Source organism: Pan paniscus, chromosome 8 (assembly GCF_029289425.2).
Source record: "Pan paniscus chromosome 8, NHGRI_mPanPan1-v2.0_pri, whole genome shotgun sequence".
Classification (NCBI taxonomy): domain Eukaryota; kingdom Metazoa; phylum Chordata; class Mammalia; order Primates; family Hominidae; genus Pan; species Pan paniscus.
The window spans coordinates 80774112-80801827 of NC_073257.2; the positions used below are offsets into that span (position 1 = coordinate 80774112).

At 42.5% G+C, this 27716-nt stretch overlaps 1 protein-coding gene across 4 annotated transcripts in view; it reads left to right on the plus strand.

The window, feature by feature from the left end:
• TET1 (tet methylcytosine dioxygenase 1) overlaps positions 1 to 27716 on the plus strand; it is a 140568-nt gene that overhangs the window by 61219 nt on the left and 51633 nt on the right. For 3 of the 4 annotated variants that reach the window (XM_034930687.3, XM_003846041.5, XM_055092916.1), the window contains one exon: positions 24960 to 27267. The exons of the other annotated variant lie outside the window; for it this stretch is intronic. In XM_034930687.3, coding sequence (XP_034786578.1) covers positions 24960 to 27267 — 2308 coding nt within the window. The remainder of the gene's footprint in view (positions 1 to 24959; positions 27268 to 27716) is intronic. 4 annotated transcript variants of the gene reach the window in all.

Below are 27716 nucleotides of genomic sequence, written 5' to 3' on the forward strand. Positions count from 1 at the left end.
AGTTTTGTGGGTATCTTTCTAGGTATAGTCTATATACATACAAGTATCTCTATAGTTACATATGTGTAGTATAGACACATGTGTCCACCCCTTCCGTTATTCTCTTTTTTTGAGCCAGAGTCTCTATCACCCAGGCTGGTGTGCAGTGGTAGAAGCTCATCAGCTCACTGTAACCTCCGCCTCCCGGGCTCAAGTGATCCTCCCACCTCAGTCTCCCAAGTAGCTGGGAACACACATGCTCACCACCACACCTGGCTTTTTTTAATATTTTTTGTAGAGACAGAGGGGTCTCACTTTTTTGCCCTGAGCTCAAGTAATCTAGCCCCCTCAGCCTCCCAAAGTGCTGGGGTTACGGGTGTGAGCCAACTGCACCCAACCACGCCCATTCATTTTGAATGGCAGAATTATTTTTAAAGTTTATTTTTATTGTAAATTGACAAACAATAGTTGCATATATTTATGGGGTACAAAACAACATTGCATTTTTATGAATACAATGTGGAAAATTAATCTAATTAACATTTATCACCTTAAATAACTTATGGTGAGGATATTTGAAATGTACTTTCTCAGCAAATTTGCAGTGCACAGTACACTAATAGCTATATTTAACATGCTGTGCAGGTGTCATTAGTTTTTGAAGTGCATTTTACATATTGTGAAATACTCAGATCACAAATATATTATTCAGCGAGTTTTGATGACTGATTTCCCCAGTCTCATTGAGATATGATTTGTATACCATACAGTTCACTCATTTAAAGTGTACAATTCAGGCTGGGCATGGTGGTTCATTCCTGTAATCCCAGCACTTTGGGAGGCCGAGCTGGGCAGATCACTTGAGTTTAGGAGTTCAAGACCAGCCTGGCCAATATGGTGAAACCCCCGTCTCTACTAAAAATACAAAAATTAGCCAGGCGTGGTGGCAGGGGCCTGTAATCCCAGATACCTGGGAGGCTGAGGCAGAGAGAATTGCTTGAACACAGGAGGCGGAGATTGCAGTGAGCCAGGCACTCCAGCTTGGGCGACAGAGCGAGACTTTGTCTCAAAAATAAATAAATAAATAAAATAAAGTGTACAATTCAGTGGCTTTTAGTACATTCACCAATGTGCATCTATCATGACAATCAATTTTAGAACATTTTCATTACCTAAGAAGTAACCCTGTTCTCCTTAGCTGTCATTCCCCAATCCTTCCATTTACCCCAGCCCTTGGCAACCACTAGTGTACTTCCTGTCTCTGGATTTGCCTATTCCAGACATTTCAAACAACGGCATCATATAGTACGTGATACTTAGTGACTGACTTTCACTTTGCATAATCTTTTCCAAGTTTATCCGTTGTGGCATATATCACTACTTTTCTTGAGTAATGTTTCAACGTATGTATTATGTATATAGCTCATTTTCTTTCTATATCCTCCAGTTGTTGGCCATTTGTACACCACCCCCACCCCCAAACACACACACTTTTTAACTACTATGAAGAATCCTGCTATAGTCATTCATGTGGAACTTTTTGTGTGGACATGTTTTCACTCTTCTTGGGTACATACCAAGAAGTGGAACTACTGGTTCCTATGTTAACTCCATGCTTGACTTTAAGAGCAACTGCCAGACCTTTCCAAAGCAGCTTCATCCTTTTATGTTCCCACTACCAGTGGATGAAAGGTTCAGTTTCTCTACATCCTGGTCAACACTTATTAATGTCCATCTTAAAAATTTTAGCCTCCTAGTGGGTGGCAAACTGGTATCTTGAATAGCTAATGGTATTTAACATCTTTTCATGTGCCTCTTGGCCATTTGTATGTTTTCTTTGGAGAACTATCTATTCATATTTAAATTGAGCCATTTGACTGTTTATTATTGAATTATAATAGTACTTTATGTCCTACACACAAGTCCTTTATCAAATGTATGGTTTGCAGTTATTTTATTCTGTTAGTTATGGTCTCATAATTTTGGTTGTGTTCAGTTTATCTTTTTCTTTGGGTACTTATGGTTTTGGTGTTAAAAACAGTTGGCCAGGCATGGTGGCTCATGCTTGTAATCCCAGCAATTTGGGAAGCTAAGGTGGGAGGATTGCTTGAGCCTAGGTGTTTCTTGTTGTTGTTGTTGTTTTGAGACGGAGTTTCACTCTTGTTGCCCAGGCTGGAGTTCAGTGGCGTGATCTCGGCTCAAAGCAACCTACACCTCTTGGGTTCAAGCGGTTCTCCTGCCTCAGCCTCCTGAGCTCAGGAGTTTGAGACTAGCCTGGGCAACGTGGTGAAACCCCGTATTTACTAAAAATACAAAAATTAACTGAGCTTGGTGGCTTGCACCTGTAGTTCCAGCTACTCGAGAGGCTGAGGCAGGAGAATCTCTTGAATCCGGGAGGCAGTTACAGTGAGCTGAGATTGCACCATTGCACTCCAGCCTGGGTGACAGAGTGAGACTCCATCTCAAAAAAAATAAATAAATAAAATTTAAAAATCTGGCTGATTAAATACTAGTTTCCCCTGAGTAGACGATTTGGGGTGTTTCTTCTGGTTTTCCTTCTCTACATCTGTTGCATTTTCAATTTTTTTCTGTAGTGAGACTTTAATAAAATCAAAGAAATTTCAAATTATAATGAAAAACACAAAGGCTAAACTTAGGATTAAAGAACTGAGTGATCAACATCATGTACATTATGAAATCCATTCCCTATATCTAAAAGTTCTGTTTAAACCTGAGCCTTGTGGGAGAAAAAGGGTCTTGGGAACAGGAGTATGGGCTCTAAACTGAGATAGTTATATGTTTGTGTTTTTTTTATTTGGATATCATTTGATATTTATAAAATGATTACAAAAGTAGTACAAAGAATTCTCTTATACTCTTTATCCAACATCCCCAAATGTTATCTTACATAGCCTTAGTATCAGTCAAAACTAAGATGTTAACAATAACACAGTGCTATTAACTATGTTAAAGATGTAACTCAAATTTGGCCAATTTTCCCACGAATGTCCTTTTTTGGGTGCAGGATTCCATATAGGATACCTATGCCCTTCCTTCCTTCCTTCCTTCCTTCCTTCCTTCCTTCCTTCCTTCCTTCCTTCCTTCCTTCCCTCCTTCCTCCCTTCCCTCCCTCCCTCCCTCCTTCCCTCTCTCCCCCTTCCCTCTTTGGACAAGACCTTGCTCTGTCGCCCAGTCTGGATGGAGTGCAGTGGCATGATCTCGGGTCACTGCAGTCTCTACCTCCCAGGTTCTAACAATTCTCCTGCCTCAGCCTCCAGAGTAGCTGGGATTACAGGTGTCTGACACCAGGCCCAGCTAATTTTTGTATTTTTTTTTAGTAGAGACGGTTTCACCATGTTGGCCAGGCTGGTCTGGAACTCCTAATCTCAGGTGATCTGCCTGCCTCGGCCTCCCAAAGTGCTGGGATTACAGGCATGAGCCACCACACCCGGCCCCTCATTGCATTTAGTTGTCATTTCTCCTTGATCTCCAACACAGTTCCACACAGTTCCTCAGTGTTGAACAGTTCCACAGTCCTCTTTCAACATAGTTTCTCAGTGTTTGCCTTTCATGACATTGGCAATTTTAAAGAATCTTGGTCTGTTATTTTGTAGAATGTCCCTGAAATTGGTTTTTAAGAAAATTTTTGTAGAGACAATGTCTCGCCGTGTTGTCCAGATTGATCTCAAACTCTTTCCCTCAAAGGACCCTCCCGCCTTAGCCTCCCAGGGTGCTAGGATTACAGGCGTGAGCTACTGCTCTTGGCTACTCAAATTGGGCTTGTTTGGTACTTCCTCATAATTAAATTTAGGATATGCATTTTTGGCAATAATCCACAGGAGTCAGGTGCCCTGCTGTGTATCATGTCAGAAAATCACATTATCTGGGTTAACTTTGATCTCTTGGCTTAAGGGTTTTACAGAGATCCTTGGCCAGGTTTCACCTCTGTAAAATTACTGTTTCCCTTTGTAATTAACAAATATTAATATATTGTGGGGAGATACTTGGAGACTATGCAAGTCCTTTAATCGTATTTAGCATCTACTTTGCCTCCAATACTTATTAATGTGGTGTTTGCCAAATGGTCATTTTCTGTTTCTACCATTCCTTCTACATCTATTAATGGAAATTCTACTGTAAAAAAAGTGTTGTCCTTTTTCTCCCATTTCTTTGTTCATCAATTATTTGTTATATTAATATAAACTTACAGCTATTTATTTTATTCTATGGGCTATAAACTATTACTGACAAATATATGAAAGGTTAAAATAGGACTGTTGGATAGAAGGGAGGAGGAAACAGCCTACTACATACTGTTTCGAGGTAGTTAGTTTCCTGTTGCTTTGGATACTTGGCAAAGGTTGAGGAATCACTTAATAGAGTTAACAGAGTCCACCCCTGACATCCGTAGATGGACTCGATGCCCTTAAAGGTCTCTTCTACCTTTGAGATCGTCTCAACAGCTTAAGCAGAAAACACAGATGGCCACTTCATAACTTACTTAACTACTAAGCTTGCATAGTCAGGGTTAGCCTCTGGTGTATCTGTCACATAATTAGTAAAATCCAGCAACACCACCAGGCAATGGGTAAAGTGTGTAGAAATTCAGTGTACATCGAAACAGACCATCCCTGATGATTCCACCACACTCATTTAGCTGAGGTCTCACTTGCAAGACTCAATATACTGATGCCTAAGTAGCTCAAAGCGACTTTTCCTTGGCATGTACAAAGAAGATTATTTCATTTTCTGGTGTTGTTTTCTAGTAACAGCTACACTGCTGTGTGATGTGTTGTCTGCTGCCACCCCAAATCCTTTTCCAGCACTTTTTCCTTTGAATTTCAGCCTTGGATTATTCTCCCCCAGACATTTCCATATTTTTCAGCTGACTTGTGTACATGTTTCCTGCCTCCCCCATTTGTGAAATATTTTCATGAAGCAATATAACATAATAGTTTTAACACACATATTTTCTTTTTTCTTTCTTTCTTTCTTTTTTTTTTTTTTTGAAATGGAGTCTCGATCTGTTGCCCAGGCTGGAGTGTGGTGTCGCAATCTCGGCCCACTGAAACTTCCCCATCCCGGGTTCAAGCAATTCTCCTGCCTCAGCCTCCCAAGTAGCTGGGATTACAGGCGCGTGCCACCATGCCTGGCTAATTCTTGTGTGTGTGTTTTTTGTTTGTTTGTTTGTTTCTTTTTTTAGACGGAGTCTTGCTCTTGTTGCCCAGGCTGGAGTGCAATGGCGCTATCTTGGCTCACCGCAACCTCCGCCTTCCGGGTTCAAGCAATTCTCCTGCCTCAGCCTTCCGAGTAGCTGGGATTACAGGCATGCGCCACCACACCCAGCTAATTTTATATTTTTAGTAGAGGCAGGGTTTCTCCATGTTGGTCAGGCTGGTCTGGAACTCCCGACCTCAGGTGATTTGCCCGCCTCAGCCTCCCAAAGTGCTGGGATTACAGGCGTGAGCCACCGTGCCTGGCCTTATTTTCTTTTTCTCTTTCTTTCTTTCTGTCTGTCTGTCTGTCTGTCTTTCTTTCTTTCTTTCTTTCTTTTCCTTCTTTCTTTCTTTCTTTTTTTTGAGACGGAGTCTTGCTCTGTCGCCCAGGCTGGAGTGCAGTGGCGCAATCTCAGCTCACTGCAAGCTCCGCCTCCCGGGTTCACCCCATTCTCCTGCCTCAGCCTCCCGAGTAGTTGGGACTACAGGAGTCCGCCATCACGCCCAGCTGATTTTTTTTTTTTGTATTTTTAGTAGAGATGGGGTTTCACCGTATTAGCCAGGGTGGTCTCGATCTCCTGACCTCGTGATCTGCCCGCCTCGGCCTCCCAAAGTGCTGGGATTACAGGCGTGAGCCAGTGCGCCCGGCTTCTTTTTCTTACTGTATGTTCTCTTACAACATCAGTTAAATTTTCTTCCCTTTTAGTAGCCTGTAGTTATTGGTCTCATTTATTATTGGCCCAACACTTGGATTTTACTCATTTTCACTTAATTGTTAAATTTAGAAGGTCTTAGGTTTTATTTGAATTTCTACTAGCCAAGTTTGCCCGCTCCTGGCAAGGGTCCTTTGTTGACTGTATTTGATCCAGTATCTAGTCCCTATGATTGCACTGTCTCAAGCAGATTTGTTTGAATCAGTTTTGCAAAGAAAATGCCAAGAAGCCTTGTAGAAATTGCTTTATTATTAATATTCAGATGTAGAATGCCTGCCAAGGCTTCATCACACAGGAGCCTTGGGGTCTCAAAAGTCCCATTAGTTTTTGCTGCTGTCATCTCATTTGTTAGCAGGCATCAAAGTCGCTTAAAAGCGGGTCACAAAAGGCTACTTGGCAACGTTCCACAGAGGTGTAGATTAAAGATATTTTAGGGTCAGGATGTAACTTTAACAGAAAACCTTCAGTGTTCACATATCAGGAAATCACATGGTTTTCTGGTGTTATTTTTACCTATTTTCATAAAAAGCCTTACACTCAGCTGTGTTGGTCTTTGCAACCTTCCTTAATTGTATGATTTTAAGATTCATTGTTGTTTTTAGTTGTGTAACACCAATCTTTTTGGACCTCTGGAATTCATAATATTGAAGTAATGCAGTCCCAGATTTGAATTTATCTGTTTATAACTGTTAGGAAATACTTAGAGTGAGCCAAGTGTAATGGCTCACACCTGTAATCTCAGCACTTTGGGAGGCTGAGGCAGGTGGATCGCTTGAGCCCAGGAGTTTGAGACCAGCCTGGGAAACATGAAGAGACCCAGTGTCTACAAAATACAAAAAAGCCTGGCATGGTGTCTACATGCCTGCAGTCCCATCTACTCAGAAGGCTGAGGTGGGAGAATCACTTCAGCCCACAAGTTCCAGAGTGAGGTGAACCGAGATGGTGCCACTGCACTCCAGCCTGGGCAACAGAGTAAGAACGAGACCCTATCTCAAAAAAAAAAAAAAAAGAAAAACAAAAACAAAAAGAAAAAAAGAAAAAGAAAAGAAAAGAAATACTTAAAGGGGGAGGGAAAATACGGTGTCCTTTTCTGTATGGTTGTACTGACTTCTAATGTCTTTTAAAAATGTTTTCTTTTTTACTTTGTCTCTCTCTTTTTCTCTTTACTCGTTTTTTTATTTTTTGTTTTGTTTTGTTTGGACACAAGGTCTCATTCTGTTTCCCAGGCTGGAGTAAGGTGGCATGAGCAGCTGGGACCTAGATACTATTTATTTGCTTGCTTGTTTGTTTGTTTATGTAGATACAGAGCCTCTCTATGTTTCCCAGGCTGGTCTCGAACTCCTGGCCTCAAGGGATCCTCCTGCCTCAGCCTCCGAAAGTGCTGGGGTAACAGGTGTGAGCCACTGCACCTGGCCTAGACATTTATTATTGTCTTTTTCTTTATTTTAAATTTATTTTATTACTTTATTACTATTACTTTGTTTTTGAGACAGTCTCACTCTGTCACCAGGCTGGGGTGCAGTGGCATGATCTCAGCTCACTGCAACCTCTGCCTCCTGGGTTCAAGCAGTTCTCCTGCCTCAGCCTCTCAAGTAGCTGGGATTATAGGTATGCGCCACCACACCCAGCAATTTTTTTATATTTTTGGTAGAGACGGGGCTTCACCATGTTAGTCAGGCTGGTCTCGAACTCCTGACCTCAAGTGATCTGCCCTCAGACTCCCAAAGTGCTGGGATTACAGATGCAAGCTACTATGACTGGCCTCTTGTTATTTTATTATTTATTTATTTATTTTGAGATATTCTCATTCTATCGCCGAGGTTTAAACTTTAGGTTGTGAAATATTCATGCAAGTCTGTCTTTAAGACATTTGTACAGTTAAGAATTATTAGAAAAAGAACACTTGGATGGGCGTATTGGCTCATGCCTGTAATCCCAACACTTTGGGAGGCCGAGGCGGTGGATCACCTGAGGTAAGAAGTTCGAGACCAGCCTGGCCAACATTGTGAAACCCCGTCTGTATTAAAAATACAAGAATTAGGCCGGGTGCAGTGGCTCACGCCTGTAATCCCAGCACTTTGGGAGGCCAAGGCGGGCGGATCACCTGAGGTCAGGAGTTCAAGACCAGCCTGGCCAACACGGTAAAACCCCGTCTCTACTAATAAAATATAAAAATGAGCCAGGTGTGGTGGTCTGTGCCTGTAATCCTAGCTACTCAGGAGGCTGAGACAGGAGAATCACTTGAATCCGGGAGGCAGAGGTTGCAGTGAGCCAAGCTCACGCCACCGTACTCCAGCCTGGGTGACAGCAAGATTCTGTCTCCAAAAAAAATAAATAAATAAATAAAATAAAAATACAAAAATTAGGCGGATGTGGTGCTGGACACCTGTAATCCCAGCTACTCGGGAGGCTGAGTTAGGAGAATCACTTGAACCCGTGAGGCAGAGGCTGCAGTGAGCCGAGATCGTGCTACTGCACTCCGGTCTGGGTGACAGAGCGAGACTCTGTCTCAAAAAAAAGTAAAAAGAAAACTCAATCACCATGCAGTTAAGAAATAAAGTGGCCGGGCGCGGTGGCTCACGCTGTAATCCTAGCACTCTGGGAGGCCGAGACGGGCGGATCACCCGAGGTCAGGAGTTCAAGACCAGCCTGGCCATCATGGTGAAACCCCGTCTCTACTAAAAAAAAAAAATTCCAAAAATTAGCCAGGCGTGATGGCGGGTGCCTGTAATCCCAGCGACTTGGGAGGCTAAGATGGGACAATCTCTTGAACCTGAGAGGCAGAGGTTGCAGTGAGCTGAGATCGCACCACTGCACTCCAGCCGGGGCGGCTGAGCGAGACTATGTCTAAAAAAAAAAAGAAGAAAGAAAGCACTGCCGTGCCCGGCCCCCAAATATTTATTATTATTATTACTATTATTATTTTTGGGGGGGACAGAGTCTTACTCTGTTGCTCAGGCTGGAGTGCAGTGGCGTGATCTCGGCTCACTTGGCTGGGATTATAGGCACCCACCAACACACCCAGCTAATTTTTTGTATTTTTAGTAGAGATGGGTTTCGCCATGTTGGCCAGGCTGGTCTCCAACTCCTGATGTTAGGTGATCCGCCCGCCTTGGCCTCCCAAAGTGTTGGGGTTACAGGCATGAGCCACTGCCCCCGGCCGAAATGACAGTTTTTTAACAAAACAAATTGAGAGAAGAATGCAATAAAGGCCACTATATCTGTTTTCTCAAGAAAACAAGTCTTTTTCTCTGAGTGAATGACTAGAAGGTGTCGTCGTTAAGTTTAAATCTCTTAATAAGAGTTTTCTACATGATTATGCCAGTATTACAATTCCTTTACATTATCGAAGTTCATCCTTAGATTTCTCCAGTTGTTTCCCAAATAAAACAATTTTGAGCCTGGGGGACAAGCACCAAGATCTGTCCTTGAAGTCCAGGAAGGGATAGCATTGCAATCAAATCAGTAAGTACAATCAATGGATTTGATAGAGAGCTGTGTAGGGATAGTAAAGGGAGGGGTGCTTAGTTTTATCTAACTGAAGCTGGTGAAGAAATGTGTAGTTTACTGTCACCTTTGTCCAGTTCTTAGAGATGAATGGGTGATTTTGGGGCTGTTGGACGGGGGTAGGATCGAATAACAAGGGCATTCTAGGACTTGAAGCAAGGCTGCTTGAAATAGCATTTGGCAAGGCCCCAGACCTAAGGAAATCATGCAGAGGCTGTGGTTTTCTAAAACCCCTCCTAGGTGATGTTGATGTTTAGCAGGTGCAGAATGCAGCCTGAAGGAATGAGAGTTTCATATTAGAAGGAGCCCCTTAAAACTGCAGTCTAATGTTTGAAATTTGGGTAGGGCAGCTAAGAAACTGACTTTGTGATTTCATTTCAATCAATTTAAATTTGAAAACTGAAGCAACAGAAAACATTTTTCTCTAAAATAGAAATTCATCGTTTTGGTATCCCTGCATTTTATTTTAGTCACTAAAAATTTAGCATGTATGCCGGGCGCGGTGGCTCATGCCTGGAATCTCAGCACTTGGGAAGCCTGAGGTGGGGGGGTCACCTGAGGTCAGGAGTTTGAGATCAGCCTGAACCACATGGTGAAACCCTGTCTCTACTAAAAATGTGAAAATTATCCGGGTGTGGTGGTGAGTGCCTGTAACCCCAGCTACTTGGGAGGCTGAGACAGGAGAATCGCTTGAACTTGAGAGACAGAGGTTGCAGTGAGCCGAGATTGTGCCACTGCACTCCAGCCTGGGTGACAGAGAAAGATCTTGTCTCAAAAAAAAAAAAAAAAATTAAATAAAAATTTAGCATCAAATTGAGATGTATTAATTGTAACTTTTACTTTAAAATATATCTATGAAATATAATCAGATATTTAGCTTGTAAGTATTTTTGAAATGTTGAGATATTTTTAATATTGCCTTAAATAAAAGTATATTATTATTTTTAATATATTATTTTTTTTTGAGACAAAGTCTCCCTCTGTCACCAGCTTGGAGTGCGGTGGCATGATCTCGGCTCACTGCAACTTCTGCCTCCCGGGTTCAAGTGATTCTTCTGCCTCGGCCTCCCCTCCCAGTAGTTGGGACTACAGGTGCCTGCCACCACACCCGGCCAATTTTTTGTATTTTAGTAGAGACGGAGTTTCACCATGTTGGCCAGGATGGTCTCGATCTCCTGATCTTGTGATCCACCCAATTTGGCCTCCCAAAGTGCTGGGATTACAGGCGTGAGCCACTGCACCCAGCCAAAAGTATATTATTAATATTAATTTCCTCTGGTTCTGTTGGTCAGTGCTTACCTAAAACAATATGAACGATTGGAAGTGCTACATACTTAAAGTCACCCTCAATTCTGAGACTAATCCTGTAAGTATATGAGTTGATAGAAGATTAGGTTCTGAAAATATTTGTCAGAACAACCACTAGAGTGTAATCTCCATAAATCTGGTATCTTTTTTTATTTTCTTAACTATTTCTAGAGCATGTTTTAGGTACTCTATATTTGTTGAGTGAAGACAGTGAGGCAGAAGGAGTATGAGTAGAGGACACGGACTGGATGGAAGAGGTGCTAAGTAGATCGACTCTGCTGAACTTGGTGGCTGAATTTGGGTCTTGAACATAGGGGTATTTTGAGAGGAGCCTTGGGTTATTATTAAGTGGGTACTGGGATTAAAGCAGGTATGGGGAAGAGGTTACTCATAACTTTTAGACATGGTTGAGTTTTGTTGTTGTTGTTGTTGTTGTTTTGACACGGAGTGTCGCTCTGTTGCCCAGGCTGAAGGGCAGTGGTGCTATTTTGGCTCACTGCAACCTCTGCCTCCCATGTTCAAGATATTCTCCTGCCTCAGCCTCCTCCTGAGTAGCTAGGATTTTAGGCGCCTGCCACCACGCCCAGCTCGTTTTTGTATTATTAGTAGAGATGGGGTTTCACCATGTTGGCCAGGTTGGTCTTAAACTGCTGACGTCAGGTGGTCTGTTTGCCTCGGCCTCCCAAAGTGCTGGGATTACAGGCATCAGCCACTGTGCCTGGCCTAGACGTGGTTGACTTTTGTCTGGTGAAGATATCCAGTTGGTGGTTGACTGAGTTTGGAATTCAGAAGAAAGATCTTGTCTTGATAGGGGAGTTATCAGCAAATAAGTGTAGGTTGATGCCAAGTATGTGGACAAGTGGAGAGATTGGACAGAGGGCATAGGGGAACACCATCATTTATAGGTGGACGTGGGAGCCGGCAAAGGTAAGTGAAATAAAGAGTGGAGAATTGAAGTGACGACAATCCTAAAGAAGTGAGTAATACTATCAAAATATATTCTAGTCAGGTGCGGGGGGCACTCAGCCTTTTATCCCAATACTTTGGGAGGCTGAGGCAGGAGGATCCCTAGAGCCCAGGAGTTTGAGACCAGCGTGGGCAACATAATGAGACCTTGTCTCTACAAAAAATTTAAAAATTAGCCAGGCATGATGGTGCGTGCCTGTATTCCCAGCTACTTGGGAGGCTGAGGCAGGAGGAGACTTGAACCCAGGAATTCAAAGGTGCAGTGAGTTGTGATTCTGCCACTGAATTCCAGCCTAGGCAATAGTGCCAAACTTTGTCACAAAAAACAAAACAAAACAAAAGAAATATATTAAAAACAAAGATGATTCTGGCATTCCATTGAATTTGGCAGTGGGGACTACGTTGGTGAATAGTTTCAACATAGTGTTGGGAACAAAAACCTAATTGTAGTAGATTGAAGAGTGCATGTTAGACAGACAGTGATTGCAGACAATTATTTGGAGGACTTTGGTTGTAAAATGGTGCAATGTGGTAGGGTATTAGCTAACTATCCCCAGAAGATTTTGTTTTCTTTCTTCTTTTTTTTTTTTTTTTTTTTTTTTTTGTATTTTTAGTAGAGCTGAGTTTTGCCATGTTAGACAGGATGATCTCCATCTCCTTATCCGCCCACTTCAGCCTCCCAAAAGTGCTGGGATTACAGGCGTGAGCCACCACCCAGGTTTTGTTTTCTTAAGATAGGAAAGACCTGCTTGTTATTGCCTGTGGGGAAAGAGCCAGCAGGGGACGATTTACAGATCTCCAAACTTTGGCTCCAGAAAGCTGATTTTTCTCTTAGGAATGTGTAAACACTTCTGTGCATATTACCACCAGCTAAGTGCTTGATGGTAAATAAATACTTGGTATTCTTGCAGCTTATGTTCTTAGAAAGCTGAGACATAAATAGACATTACTTTTTTCTTTAAGGGGTAACATTTGAGGAACTGACTGGAGACCCACGACCACAGGGGCAATAGTGAAAGAACTAAAAGCCTAAACCTTGATTGGTGGCTTGTCGGATCATGAATTAACTAGTTATCTGATGGCCTTCTGCTTGGAGTTAGGCAAGGTCCCTGAAAGCTATCTTTGATCATGAGGGAGCATTCCACGAAAGATGACTTGATACTGGCTAAACCCTAGTAGAAAACAGGATCTGGCCGGGCGTGGTGGCTCATGCCTGTAATCGCAGCACTTTGGGAGGCCTAGGCGGGCGGATCACGATGTCAGATCGAGACCATCGTGGCTAACATGGTGAAACCCTGTCTCTACTAAAAATACAAAAAAATTAGCGGGGCGTGGTGGCGGGCGCCTGTAGTCCTAGCTACTCAGGAGGCTGAGGCAGGAGAATGGCGTGAACCCGGGAGGCGGAGCTTGCAGTGAGCCGAGATCCCGCCACTGCACTCCAGCCTGGGCGACAGAGCCAGATTCCCTTTCAAAAAAAAAAAGAAAACAAAATTGTCTTAAGAAAACCAGATTTGTCATAGGAAGAATCTCCTGAACTCTTAAGGAGCATTTAAATGGTATTTGAATTTAAAAAAAAAAGGACAGATCACCTGAGGTCAGGAGTTCGAGAGCAGCTTGTCTAACGTGGTGAAACCCCGTCTCTACTAAAAATACAAAAATTAGCTGGGCGTGGTGGTGGGCGCCTGTAATCCCAGCTACTAGTGAGGCTGAGGCAGGACAATCACTTGAACCCAGGAGGTGGAGGTTGCAGTGAGCCAAGATTGCCCCACAGCATTCCACCGTGGGTGACAGAGTGAGACCTCATCTCAAAAAAAACAAAAACAAAAACAAAAAAACAAAGGGTTGTTGAAGTCTGCCTTCTATATTGAGCCTTTACGGTATGAGTGAACATAAACCTTATTTGTAAAACTAGTGTGATTTAATCTTGTCTGATTAATCTATATTTGTATGGTCTTTTAATTTGGTTTTTTAAAAATTAATATGGAAATTTATACTGGGGTTTTTTTTTTTATTGTCTTGTTTTGTTTTTTGAGAGACGGTCTTCCTCTGTCACCCAGGCTGGAGTACAGTGGTGTGACCACGGTTCACTGCAAACTCTGCCTCCCAGACTCCAGTGATCCCTTCCACTTTAGCCTCCTGAGTAGCTGGGACGGCAGGCATGCACCACTATGCCTGGCTAATTTTTGTATTAGGTTGGTGCAAAAGTAACTGCGGTTTTTGCCATTACTTGTAATATTTTTTGTAGAGATAGGGTTTCACCATACTGAAGGTGAAACCCCACGCTGGTCCTGACCTCAAGTGATCCGCTCACCTTGGCCTTCCAAAGTGCTGGGATTGCAGGCATGAGCCACGGTGCCCAGCCCTGGGGTATTTTTTAATGCTAATAAGTTTTCACTGGATCTTAGTCTCCCAGTTATATGAAAGTATAAAATATGATGAAAAAGGTAAAAATATAGAACATATCAGGATTATAGAGAAATGAGGAGGGTTTGTAGTCCAAGGAATATTTGGAGGGAAAATGGACCATGACCTTAGACCACATCCTCAAGGAATGGATTATTTTTGTGAGAAACAGTCTCACTCTCAGCTCACTGCAGCTTTGACCAGCTGGGCTCAAGCGATTCTCCTGCCTCAGCCTCTTGAGCAGCTAGGACTTCAGGCACGCCACTACACCTGGCTGATTTTTTAATTTTTTGTAGATACGGGGTTTCACCATGTTGCCTAGGCTGTTCTTGATCTCCTGGACTCAAGCAATCCTCTTGTCTAGGCCTCCCAAAGTGCTGGCTGGCATTACAGGCATGAGCCACCGCAACTAGCTAAGGATTGGATTCTAAATTGAGTTCTAAATTTACCCATTTTCCCTAGCAGCTTGCTCTGAACTCAGTGTGTACTGTAAATATTGATTTTGGACATAAGATGGTAATATTTTGAATAGCAATGCTATACTCCTACAACTCACAGTTAACATCCTTTCACACACAAATGAATAAAACAGGCCAGTGGATTTGGAAATTTGATAATCCATACAATCTAAGAAAGTAAACTACCAAAAGAAGTAACTTTAATTCATTGTAACTTTAATTCAGTGCATCTTAGTTAGCATTAGTATCCAGTGGAATTCATTGTGAATGTTAACACTTACTATTTGCTACTGAATTGTTAATTTTAAAACAGTGCCTGGGGGTTAGACACTAGGACCTTGTTGTTAGACCTCTGGTTTGAGGCCTGGCTCTTGATACTGATCTGAATAAGAAATGTTCAGTGAGTGGAAATACTAATATTACTTAGTGGGAGATGCAAATGAGAGAATTCCTATGAAGTACTGTTCATAATGATACCTGGCAAGTAGTAAATTTTCAGTACATAATAATAGGTATTCATAAATGTTCTTTTTTGTTTGTTTGTTTGTTTTGAGATGCAGTCTCACTCTGTCGCCCAGGCTGGAGTGCGGTGCTGTGATAGCTCACTGCATCCTCCGCCTCCCAGATTCAAGCAATTCTCCTGCCTCAGCCTCCTGTGTAGCTGGGATTACAGGTGTGTGCCACCATGCCTGGCTAATTTTTGTATTTTTAGTAGAGACTTGGTTGTATATTTTGTATATTTTAGTAGAGACTGGGTTTCACCATGTTGGCCAGGCTGGTCTGGAACACCTGACCTCGTGATCCGCCCACCTCAGCCTCCCAAAGTGCTGGGATTACAGGCATGAGCCACCATGCCTGGCCCAATATATATATATAATATATATTTTTTTTCCAATATTCTTTTATTAATTGTGAGTTTGAGACTGGAATTACTAGGTTTTTCTCAAATGTTGGAGGACAAGTAGAAAAGGAAAGGTTTTTCTCAAATGTTGGAGGACAAGTAGAAAAATGCCTATCTAATAGGCATTTTTCCTTTAAATAAGTCAGTTCATTTCAACATATACTAAAGTCCAGCAATTTGGCTGGGTCTGCTGTCTCACACCTGTAATCCCAGCACTTTGGGAAGCTAAAGTGAGAGGACTGCTTGAGCCCAGGAGTTTGAGACCAGCCTGGGCAACATAGCAAGACCCTGTCTCTTAACAGAAACAACAACCCACAGTTTATAGGAATACATTGATTCATTTAATCCTCACAATGAACTTCTTTAATACATGTTATTACTAGCTCTGCTCCAAAGTTTGTTGTTTGATTCCTGCCAAACCCATGTTCTTAAAAATATATAAAATAGCTAAGATACTGAAAAGAATAATACCCTAATCACCAGAGTTGGTTATTAACCTTAAGCATGGGTGGGGGATTGTTCATGGTAAGTGTGAAGAATGAGAAGGTAGTAGGTTTTGCTTTAGAGTCCTCTAGGGCCTGGGCAAGGTGGCATATGCCTGTAATCCCAGCCTTTTGGGAGGCTGAGGCAGGCGGATCACGTGAGCTCAGAAGTTTACAGACCAGCCTAGGCAACAAACCGAGACTCAGTCTCTACCAAAAACAAAACAACGAAGTGAAAATAAAGTAGAGTCCTCTAGGAGTAGGCTCATCAAGGGGCCAAGAGGTGTGAGAGTGAAGCTTCAAGGAAGATCTACATTTTAGAGAGTTTTAAGTGAAAATTCTCCTTGGAGGTCTACAAACCAGACCATTAAGGGGTCATGGCAAGTTAAGTCCGTGGTATTTAAGAAATGATTGAATCTGACTGATAATTCAATTATAATTTGGTAGAAGTTCAAGATATTTGAATAAGGAGGGAAATTGGTAGAATGACAGTTTGAGGCAGATTGGGTGGTCTTAGAAGGTTTTTCCTCCTTTGGGAATAAATTATACTGGCTCATAGCCCCAAAGAAAAAGGAAGATAGCCAGGAATACTTGTGAACAGAGAGCATTAACTCTTAGGTCAGTCATGATTTTCTACACATTTGGAGCCAATCTTCAATTTGCATGTTAAAAAAAATTAAATAGAGGTTTTTGATCCCTCCCTCAATTAACAACCTGCTCAACTTCCCCTCTGCCCTTCACCCCAGCCCTGATTTGAAAGGATTTCTTGTGAGTTCTAAGAAGCCCTGGACAGATGAGGGTGGAGTTCTCGTTTGGGGTAGGAATGAGAAAATTAGAATATCAAAGTAATCCCAGCACTTTGGGAGGCCAAGGCAGGAGGATATCTTTAGCCCAGGAATTTGACACTACTAGCCTGGGCAACAGAGTGAGACCTTGTCTCTACAAAAGCAAAAGTAGCTGAGCTTCAGGGGATCCCTTGAGCCTGAGAGATCGAGACTGTAGTGAGCTGTGATCCTCTTACTGCACTACAGCCTCGGTGATAAAGTGAAAAGGAAAGAAGCCTGGCTCTAGTGAAGAGATTCTGGAAACTTCTGAAGCCTCTGCTGTGGCTCCCATCCAGCCTAGATATGGAGGAGCCATGAGGCCCTACATCACCAAGGTAAGGAGAGTGGAGTCTAGGGTCACACAGTTTCTCAGATCCACTTTTGGGGCAGCACTTTCTTTGACCCTGACTTTCTGTGGACTTCGAATCTCTCAGCTGATGGCTGTAGTCAGTAGGGAAACGGATCAGAGGCAAAGCTCCAAGAATATTAGGTATTCGACACTTGGTTTAGCAGCTGACTTTTGTTTTCTCTTATTTTACTCTTGTGTGTGTGTGTGTGTGAGTGTGTGTGACAGAGTCTTGCTCTGTCACCCAGGCTGGAGTGCAGTGGTGCAATCTCGGCTCACTGCAACCTCTGCCTTCCGGGTTCAAGTGATTCTCCTGCCTCAGCCTCCCAAGTAGCTGGGATTACAGGCACGTACCACCATGTTCCGCTAATTTTTGTGTTTTTAGTAGAGATGGGTTTTCACTGTGTTGGTCAGGCTGGTCTCGAACTCCTGACCTCTGGTGATTCGGCCTCCCAAAGTTCTGGGATTATAGGCATGATTCACTGCTCCTGGCCAGCTTTCTTTTTATCCCTAAAAAAAGAAAAATAAATTGATGGCTGAAATTCTGAACTAGTCAAATTAGTTCATTTCACTTCTTTGGGAAAATAAGGTTGTTGGAAAAACTTTGGGAAAAACTGTTGTACAGGTCTTCTTTGAAGAGATTTTTGTTGCTTTTGCCTTAAATGTTCATTTTAGATTTCTCCTTAGGTGAATCTTTGGTGGGTAGCCAGTTGTTTCCTATTCTTTTTTTTTTTTTTAAAGACAGAGCCTCATTCTCTCGCCCTCAGGCTGGAGTGCTGTGGTGCCATCTTGGCTTATTGCAACCTCTGCCTTCCAGGTTCAAGAGATCTCGTGGTCGGGCACAGTGGCTCACACCTTGTAATCCCAGCATTTTGGGAGGCCAACATGGCAAACCCTGTCTCTAGTAAAAATATAAAAATTAGCCCAGTGTGGTAGGGCACACCTGTAATTCTAGCTACTCAGGAGGCTGAGGCAGGAGAATCACTTGAACCTGGGAGATGGTTGCAGTGAGCCAAGATGGCGCCACTACACTCCAGCATGGGTGACAGAGTGAGACTCCGTCTCAAAAAAAAAAAAAAGATTCTAGTACCTCAGCCTCCAAAGTAGCTGGGATTACAGGCATGTGCCACCTCGCCTGGCTAATTTTTGTAGTTTTCGTAGAGCCAGGGTTTTGCCATGTTGGCCAGGCTGGTCTTGAACTCCTTACCTCAAGTGACCCACTCACTGCAGCTTCCAAACTGTTGGGATTACAGGCGTGAGCCACCATGACCAGCCAATCTTTTCTTTTTATTTAAATTTGGTTTAATTAAATGGCCAGTGGTACTGGGCACTGTATGGTGGTTGGTTGCAGAACAGGGCCTGACCTCTATACTTCTTAGTAGTGTCAGTGGGAGGAAGTGAATATCTTAAAGTCAACATTATGAAAGCACCAGTGGTTGTCTCTGAGTTTTTTCCACAAACACTCAGTTTTCAGGCTGACAGCATAGGTCCTGACAGTGTCATTTCTGATTAGACAAATACTTTGTGGTCTGCCCATTGTAGTGTTTCACATAATACTTTGTTAATAATTTGGTCTTTCCTCAACAATTTGATATATTTACTTTATGCATTCTCAAGAGAAATGAAAATTGGATGTTGGTGAGTGGAGGACAATCTGAGACATTACAGTTGGGTCACAGTACCCAAATGGTATGTCCGTGGTATTAAAATTTCACGGAGAGGGTTATTAGGGAAAAAAATGTCTAAAAAAGCCTGGAGGGAATGGTTATTGGTGAAGATGAAAAACAGTTGACAAACCCTGAGCTACCTCTAGTAAAGGTCTTACTTGACCATGTCAATGAACAGACTTCGAAAGGCTTTATTTTTCTATATGATTTGAGTAGCTGTTTCTTTATGGGTTGTTGTTGTTTTTGGAGTAGCTGTTTCTTGATACAGGAAATACTGCATGTATGGAGTTTGTGTGTGTGTGTGTGTGTGTGTGTTTGTGTGTGGTGGAGGGGCTATAGTCAGATTCTGTTCAAATGACTCAGTTATTTCAGAATAAAACACCACATTGCTCCTTTAGACTGGGTATAAGATTATCAAGACAATGGGAATCTGGAAAAATGAGAAAATGGAGAGGGCGTAGGAACTACTAGACCCAGACTTGATCTAAGGAGTTCAACATTATTCTTGCTTCAGGGTGGGTAGGATGGTCCCAGAGCAAGTTCTCGTCTTAGGATAATTTTTAAAAGTGATATGAAATATAACTAATAAAAAAGTTCAAGGGTTCTTAATTAAGCTCATTAATTAATGTGAATGTCTTATGAAGATTTTCTTTTCTTTCTTTCTTTTTTTTTCTTTTAAGACAGAGTTTCACTCTGTTGCTCAGGCTAGAGTGTAGTGAGGTCAGGAGTGCGAGACCAGCCTGGCCAACATGGCAAAACCCAGTCCCTACTAAAAATACAAAATTTAGTTGGGTGTGGTCCTGTGAGCCTGTAATCCCAGCTACTCAGGTGGCTGAGGCGGGAGAATCACTTGAACCTGGGAGGCAGAGGTTGCAGTGAGCTGAGATCTTGCCACTGCACTCCAGCTCGGGTGACAGAGCAAGACTCCGTCTCAAAGATTACTATTACTATTATTATTACTACTATTATTATTATTAGTATTATTTTAGACAGGGTCTCTCGCCCAGGCTGCAGTGCAGTGGTTCACACTGGGCTCACTGGAACCTGCGCCTCCCAGGTTCACGTGATCCTCCCGCTTCAGCCTCCCAAGTAGATGGGACTATAGGCGTGCACCACCACGCTTGGCTAATTTTTTAGTAGAGACCGAGTTTCACTATGTCACCCAGGCTGGTTTCAAACTTCAAGCATGCTGGAGTCAAGTCTGCCTGCCACGGCCTTCCAAAGTGCTGGGAATACAGGCGTGAGCCACCATGCCCCGCCCTTTCTGTACATAAATCTTAGAAGGACCTCAAGATCTTTCCTATAGAGAAATACATACACTGAAATTCTCAGTGTTCTTGGATATGCGCATCTGTAAAATTAAAAGTATCAAGTCAAAAAATAAGACTCCTCTTTCTGCAATCCTATTAGTGTTAAACACTAGTAACTTTTTATTTTTTTAAGATGGAGGCTCGCCCTGTCGCCCAGGCTGGAGTGGAGTGGTGCTATCTCGGCTCACTGCAACCTCCTCCTCCCGAGTTCAAGCGATTTTCATGCTTTAGCCATCCGAGTAGCTGGAATTACAGGCATGTGTCACCTCGCCAGGTAATTTTTGTCTTTTTAGTAGAACCGGGGTTTCACCATGTTGGTCAGGCTGGTCTTGAACTCCTGACCTCAGGTGATCCGCCTGCCTCGACCTCCCAAAGTGCTGGGATTACAGGCGGAAGCTGACATGCCCTGTCTGTCATTTATTTTATAGCGGAAGACTTTCTCTACCTTAAATTTTTTTTTTTTTCTGAGAGGGAGTCTCACTCTGTCGCCCAGGCTGGAGTGCAGTGGCTCAATCTCGGCTCATTGCAACCTCTGCCCGCCAGGTTCAAGTGATTCTCCTGCCTCAGCCTTCCGAGTTGCTGGGATTATAGGCGCCTGCCACCGTGTCCAGCTAATTTTTTTATTTTTAGTAGAGACGGGGTTTCACCATCTTGGCCAGGCTGGTCTTGATCTCCTGTACTCGTGAGCCACTGTGCTTGGCCTAAATATTCTTTTTCTTTCTTTCTTTCTTTCTTTTTTTTTTTTTGAGATGGAGTCTTGTTCTGTCGCCCAGGCTGGAGTGCAGTGGCGCTATCTAGGCTCACTGCAGGCTCCACTTCCCAGGTTCACGCCATTCTCCTGCCTCAGCCTCCCAAGTAGCTGGGACTACAGGCACCTGCCACCACACCCGGCTAATTTTTTTGTATTTTAGTAGAGATGGGGTTTCACCGTGTTAGCCAGGATGGTCTCTATCTCCTGACCTCGTGATCTGCCCGCCTTGGCCTCCCAAAGTGCTGGGATTACAGGTGTGAGCCACCACCCAGCCTAAATATTATTTTTCTTACATCTCTTGTGTATGTATGTGACATGTAATATTTATACAATATTTATATGATTTTTATGTAATGATATTATGTAAGTAAAAATATTTATGTAATATTTATATGATATTTATATGATGGTCGCATTTTAGTGTCCATAGTCTTATTGCAATACTACTACACTCATTAGTTTGCATATTATTTTTGAGGCTGCTTACTAGATACAACAGGAGTAGTTGTGACAGGTTGTATGGCACATGAAGCCTAAAATATTTACTATCTGACCCTTTACAGAAAAGTTCGCCGAACCTTGGTGTAAACAGTGTGTCTTTTGGCAACATGATAATCTGTTTAATCTTAGACATTTTTATTCTTTTTTTTCTTTTTGAGTTGGAGTTTCGCTCTTGTTGCCCAGGCTAGAGTGTAATGGCACGATCTCGGCTCACTGCAACCTCCACCTCCTGGGTTCAAGGGATTCTCCTGCCTGAGAGGCAGGGTGTCACTTTGTTGCTCAGGCTGGAGTGCAGTGATTCCACCACTGATCAGTTATAGTTTTGAATTTCTATGTTTGTGACCTAGGCCAGTTCACATCTCCTTAGGCAACCTAGTCTAGTGGTCTCCTATTCCCAGGAGGTTACCATTTATTTATTTATTTATTTATTTTATTTTATTTATTTATTTTTTTTGAGACAGACTCTCAGGCTGGAGTGCAGTGGCACGATCTCGGCTCACTGCAGTCTCCGCCTCCCGGGTTCAAGCGATTCCCCTGCCTCAGCCTCTCGAGTACCTGGGACTACAGGCGTACGCCATCCTGCCCGGCTAATTTTTTTGTGTGTTTTAGTAGAGACAGGGTTTCACCATATTGGTCAAGATGGTCTCGATCTCCTGACCTCATGATCCGCTCACGTTTGCCTCCCAAAGTGCTGGGATTACAGTCATGAGCCACCGCACCTGGCCTATTTATTTATTTATTGAGACGATGTCTCATTCTTTTAACCTGGCTGGGGAACAGTGGCATAATAGTATCTCACTGCAGCCTTGAACTCCCAGTCTCAAGGGATCCTCTGGCTTCAGCCTCCCCAGTAGGTAGGACTACAGGTTCATGCCACTGCATGCGGCTCTTTGTTTTTTCATTTATTCTTTTACTAAATTTACAAATAAATATTGTGTATATTTATCATGTACAACATGAAGTTTTCAAATGTGTATACACTGTGTAATTGGAGTTATCATTCTTTTTACAATTGGTATCAATGGGAACACTCCACTGTCTCAATTCCTGTGGTATGTCTGATGAGCTGTTTCAAGGTTTTACAAAATTAGTCTGTAGTCCCAGCTTCTCTAGAGCTGAGGCAGGAGACTTGCTTCAGCCCAGCACTTCAAAATCAGGCTTGGCAACATAGAGAGACCCTGTCTCTACAAAAAATAGGAAAAATGTAAATTAACCAGATGTGGTTACAGGCGCCTGTAGACCCAGCTACTCAGAAGGGTGAGATGGAAGGATAACTTGAACCTGGGAGTTCGAGGCTACAGAGTGAGCCGTTATCGTGCCACTGCACTCCAGCCTGGGGAACAGAGTGAGACCTTGTCTCAAAAAAAAAGAAAATAAAGTAGATAAATAAGGATTAGAGGAGGGAATAGGGAGTGATTGCTTAAACAGGGCACAGCATTTCTCTTTGGGGTTTTGAAAATGCTCTGGAAGTAGAGAATGGCTATGTTGTACAACAGTACAAATAAACTAAAAACCACTGAATTGTACATTCTTTTTTTTTTTTTTTTTGAGATGGAGTTTCACTCCTATTGCCTAAGGTGGAGTGTAGCAGCACAATCTTGGCTCACTGCAATCTCTGCCTCCCGGGTTCAAGCGATTCTCCTGCCTCAGCCTCCTGAGTAGCTGGGATTACAGGCACCGTCCACCACGCCCAGCTAATTTTTGTATTTTTAGTAGAGAGACGGGGTTTTGCCCTGTTGGGCAGGCTGGTCTTGAACTCCTGATCTCAGGTGATCTGCTTGTCTAGGCCTCCCAAAGTGCTAGGATTACAGGTATGCGCTACTGCACCCAGCTGTATTGTACACTTTGCAACTGTAAAGTGATGGATTTCATGTCATGTAAATTCATCTCAATAAGAAAAATTAGGTTGGGTGCAGTGGCTCGTGTCTGTAATCCCAGCACTTTGGGAGGTCAAGGTGAGCAGACCACTTGAATCCAGGAGTTTTGAGACCAGCCTGGGCAACATGGTGATATCCTGTCTCTACAACAAATACAAAAAAATTAGCCAGGCATGGTGGTATGTGCCTGTGGTCCCAGCTACTCGGGAGGCTGAGCTGGGAGGATCATCTAAGCCTGGGAGGTTGAAGCCACGGTGAACTGTGATTGTACCACCGCACTCCAGCCTGGGTGACAGAGTGAGACCCTGTCTCAAAAAAAAAAAAAAAAAAAAATGAAAGAAAGAAAGAAATTGAAACTATAGCAGTTACTCTAAAGACCCAAACACTAAAAATAACACAATGCCCATGTCCAGCAGAAAAAATAACATTGTTATGTATTTAATCAGTGAACTTACTATACAGTGAGAATGGACTACAAGTATACTTAACAGCTCATTTTGTGAAAACTTAACAAGCTATATACTTATGATTTGTACACCTTTCTATGTGTATGTTCTACTTGAAAACAGTTTGTATCAAAATAATAGGTATGGCTGTGCACGGTGGCTCACACCTGTAATGCCAGCACTTTGGGAGGCTGAGGCGGGCAGATCACCAGAGGTCAGGAGTCCAAGACCAGCCTGGCCAACATTGTGAAACCCCATCTCTATTAAAAATACAAAAATTAGCTGAGTGTGGTGGCTGTAATCCCAGCTACTTGGGAGGCTGAGGAGGAAAATTGCTTGAACCCGGGAGGCAGACGTTGCAGTGATCTGAGATCACACAACTGCACTCCAGCCTGGGCAACAGAGCAAGACCCCGTCTGAAAAAAAATTAATTATTTAAAACATAAAATAAAAAATAAATAAAATAGATATTGCCTAATGAACACTACCGATGTAAAAGTAGTTTATTTTTTTATTTTTTATTTTTTTTGAGACAGAGTCTCACTCAGTCACCCAGGCTGGAGTACAGTGGCATGATCTTGGCTCACTGCAACCTCTGCCTCCCAGGTTCAAGCGATTCTTGTGCTTCTGCCTCCCAAGTAGCTGGGACTACAGGTGCGCACCACCACGTCCTGCTAATTTTTGTATTTTTAGTAGAGACAGGGTTTCACCATATTGGCCACGCTGGTCTTGAACTCCTGACCTTGTGATCCGCCCACCTTGGCCTCCCAAAGTGCTAGGATTACAGGCATGAGCCACCACCCCTGGCCTTTGATTTTGTTTCTTGGAGAAGAGGTCTCACTTTGTCACCCAGGCTGGAGTATAGTAGCACAGTCCTGGCTCATTGGAACCTCCACCTCCTGTGCTGAAGCGATGCTGTCACCATCAGCCTCCCGGGTAGCTGGGGCCGCAGGTGTGCATCACCACACCTGACTAATTTTTTTTGTATTTTTGGTAGAGACTGGGTTTCACCATCTTGCTCAGGCTGGTCTTGAATTCCTGGGCTCAAGCGATCCTCCCATCTTGTCCTCCCAAAGCGCTGCGATTACAGGTGTGAGTCACTATGCCTAGCCTAGTTGTCTTTTCTTTTTGTATATTATGTCCTTTTGGTATTTTATGACTTCGCTGAATGTGTGAAAAGCAAAAGTAATATTTTAGGCTGTATCCACAGGGGCTTTACATTTAGTTGCTATTAAATTTTAATCTTCTATGGCTGTTATTCAGATATTTAAGTAGATGACATAAGTAATTTCTGTATTTTACAGGCAGATTTTGAAAACAAACCAGTAAATGGCCCCAAGTCAGAATCCATGGACTACAGTAGATGTGGTCATGGGGAAGAACAAAAATTGGAATTGAACCCACATACTGTTGAAAATGTAACTAAAAATGAAGACAGCATGACAGGCATCGAGGTGGAGAAGTGGACACAAAACAAGAAATCACAGTTAACTGATCACGTGAAAGGAGATTTTAGTGCTAATGTCCCAGAAGCTGAAAAATCGAAAAACTCTGAAGTTGACAAGAAACGAACCAAATCTCCAAAATTGTTTGTACAAACCGTAAGAAATGGCATTAAACATGTACACTGCTTACCAGCTGAAACAAATGTTTCATTTAAAAAATTCAATATTGAAGAATTCGGCAAGACATTGGAAAACAATTCTTATAAATTCCTAAAAGACACTGCAAACCATAATAACGCTATGAGCTCTGTTGCTACTGATATGAGTTGTGATCATCTCAAGGGGAGAAGTAACGTTTTAGTATTCCAGCAGCCTGGCTTTAACTGCAGTTCCATTCCACATTCTTCACACTCCATCATAAATCATCATGCTAGTATACACAATGAAGGTGATCAACCAAAAACTCCTGATAATATACCAAGTAAAGAACCAAAAGATGGATCTCCCGTTCAACCAAGTCTCTTATCGTTAATGAAAGATAGGAGATTAACATTGGAGCAAGTGGTAGCCATAGAGGCCCTGACTCAACTCTCAGAAGCCCCATCAGAGAATTCCTCCCCATCAAAGTCAGAGAAGGATGAAGAATCAGAGCAGAGAACAGCCAGTTTGCTTAATAGCTGCAAAGCTATCCTCTACACTGTAAGAAAAGACCTCCAAGACCCAAACTTACAGGGAGAGCCACCAAAACTTAATCACTGTCCATCTTTGGAAAAACAAAGTTCATGCAACACGGTGGTTTTCAATGGGCAAACTACTACCCTTTCCAACTCACATATCAACTCAGCTACTAACCAAGCATCCACAAAGTCACATGAATATTCAAAAGTCACAAATTCATTATCTCTTTTTATACCAAAATCAAATTCATCCAAGATTGACACCAATAAAAGTATTGCTCAAGGGATAATTACTCTTGACAATTGTTCCAATGATTTGCATCAGTTGCCACCAAGAAATAATGAAGTGGAGTATTGCAACCAGTTACTGGACAGCAGCAAAAAATTGGACTCAGATGATCTATCATGTCAGGATGCAACCCATACCCAAATTGAGGAAGATGTTGCAACACAGTTGACACAACTTGCTTCGATAATTAAGATCAATTATATAAAACCAGAGGACAAAAAAGTTGAAAGTACACCAACAAGCCTTGTCACATGTAATGTACAGCAAAAATACAATCAGGAGAAGGGCACAATACAACAGAAACCACCTTCAAGTGTACACAATAATCATGGTTCATCATTAACAAAACAAAAGAACCCAACCCAGAAAAAGACAAAATCCACCCCATCAAGAGATCGGCGGAAAAAGAAGCCCACAGTTGTAAGTTATCAAGAAAATGATCGGCAGAAGTGGGAAAAGTTGTCCTATATGTATGGCACAATATGCGACATTTGGATAGCATCGAAATTTCAAAATTTTGGGCAATTTTGTCCACATGATTTTCCTACTGTATTTGGGAAAATTTCTTCCTCGACCAAAATATGGAAACCACTGGCTCAAACGAGGTCCATTATGCAACCCAAAACAGTATTTCCACCACTCACTCAGATAAAATTACAGAGATATCCTGAATCAGCAGAGGAAAAGGTGAAGGTTGAACCATTGGATTCACTCAGCTTATTTCATCTTAAAACGGAATCCAACGGGAAGGCATTCACTGATAAAGCTTATAATTCTCAGGTACAGTTAACGGTGAATGCCAATCAGAAAGCCCATCCTTTGACCCAGCCCTCCTCTCCACCTAACCAGTGTGCTAACGTGATGGCAGGCGATGACCAAATACGGTTTCAGCAGGTTGTTAAGGAGCAACTCATGCATCACAGACTGCCAACATTGCCTGGTATCTCTCATGAAACACCCTTACCGGAGTCAGCACTAACTCTCAGGAATGTAAATGTAGTGTGTTCAGGTGGAATTACAGTGGTTTCTACCAAAAGTGAAGAGGAAGTCTGTTCATCCAGTTTTGGAACATCAGAGTTTTCCACAGTGGACAGTGCACAGAAAAATTTTAATGATTATGCCATGAACTTCTTTACTAACCCTACAAAAAACCTAGTGTCTATAACTAAAGATTCTGAACTGCCCACCTGCAGCTGTCTTGGTGAGTACTTGTGTGGATGTGTTCTTATTTCACCTGCACAAATTACCTCAATCATGACTGAAGCAAATTCTGATTCATCTTTTTTGTGTGATATTTTTTCCCCATTCTTATTCTAACTAAGATGGATTAAGTAAATCTATAACCATTTTTCTGTGGGAACTTTTGGTTCTGCCACAAGAATGGAAAATTCAACTCATAATTTGGAAAAACAAACTTGGAAAAGGTAAACCCGCTCAAGTGGAAAAATAGGCTGATATATCTCTCAATGTTGAATGTCTGTCAATTTATTGTGCGTAGCATAAGAATGAATTTCTTAGGCCAGGCGCAATGGCTCTTGCCTGTAATCCCAACATTTTGGGAGGCCGAGTCAGATGGATCACTTGAGGTCAAGAGTTCGATACTAGCCTGGCCAACATGGTGAAACCCTGTATCTACTTAAAATTCAAAAA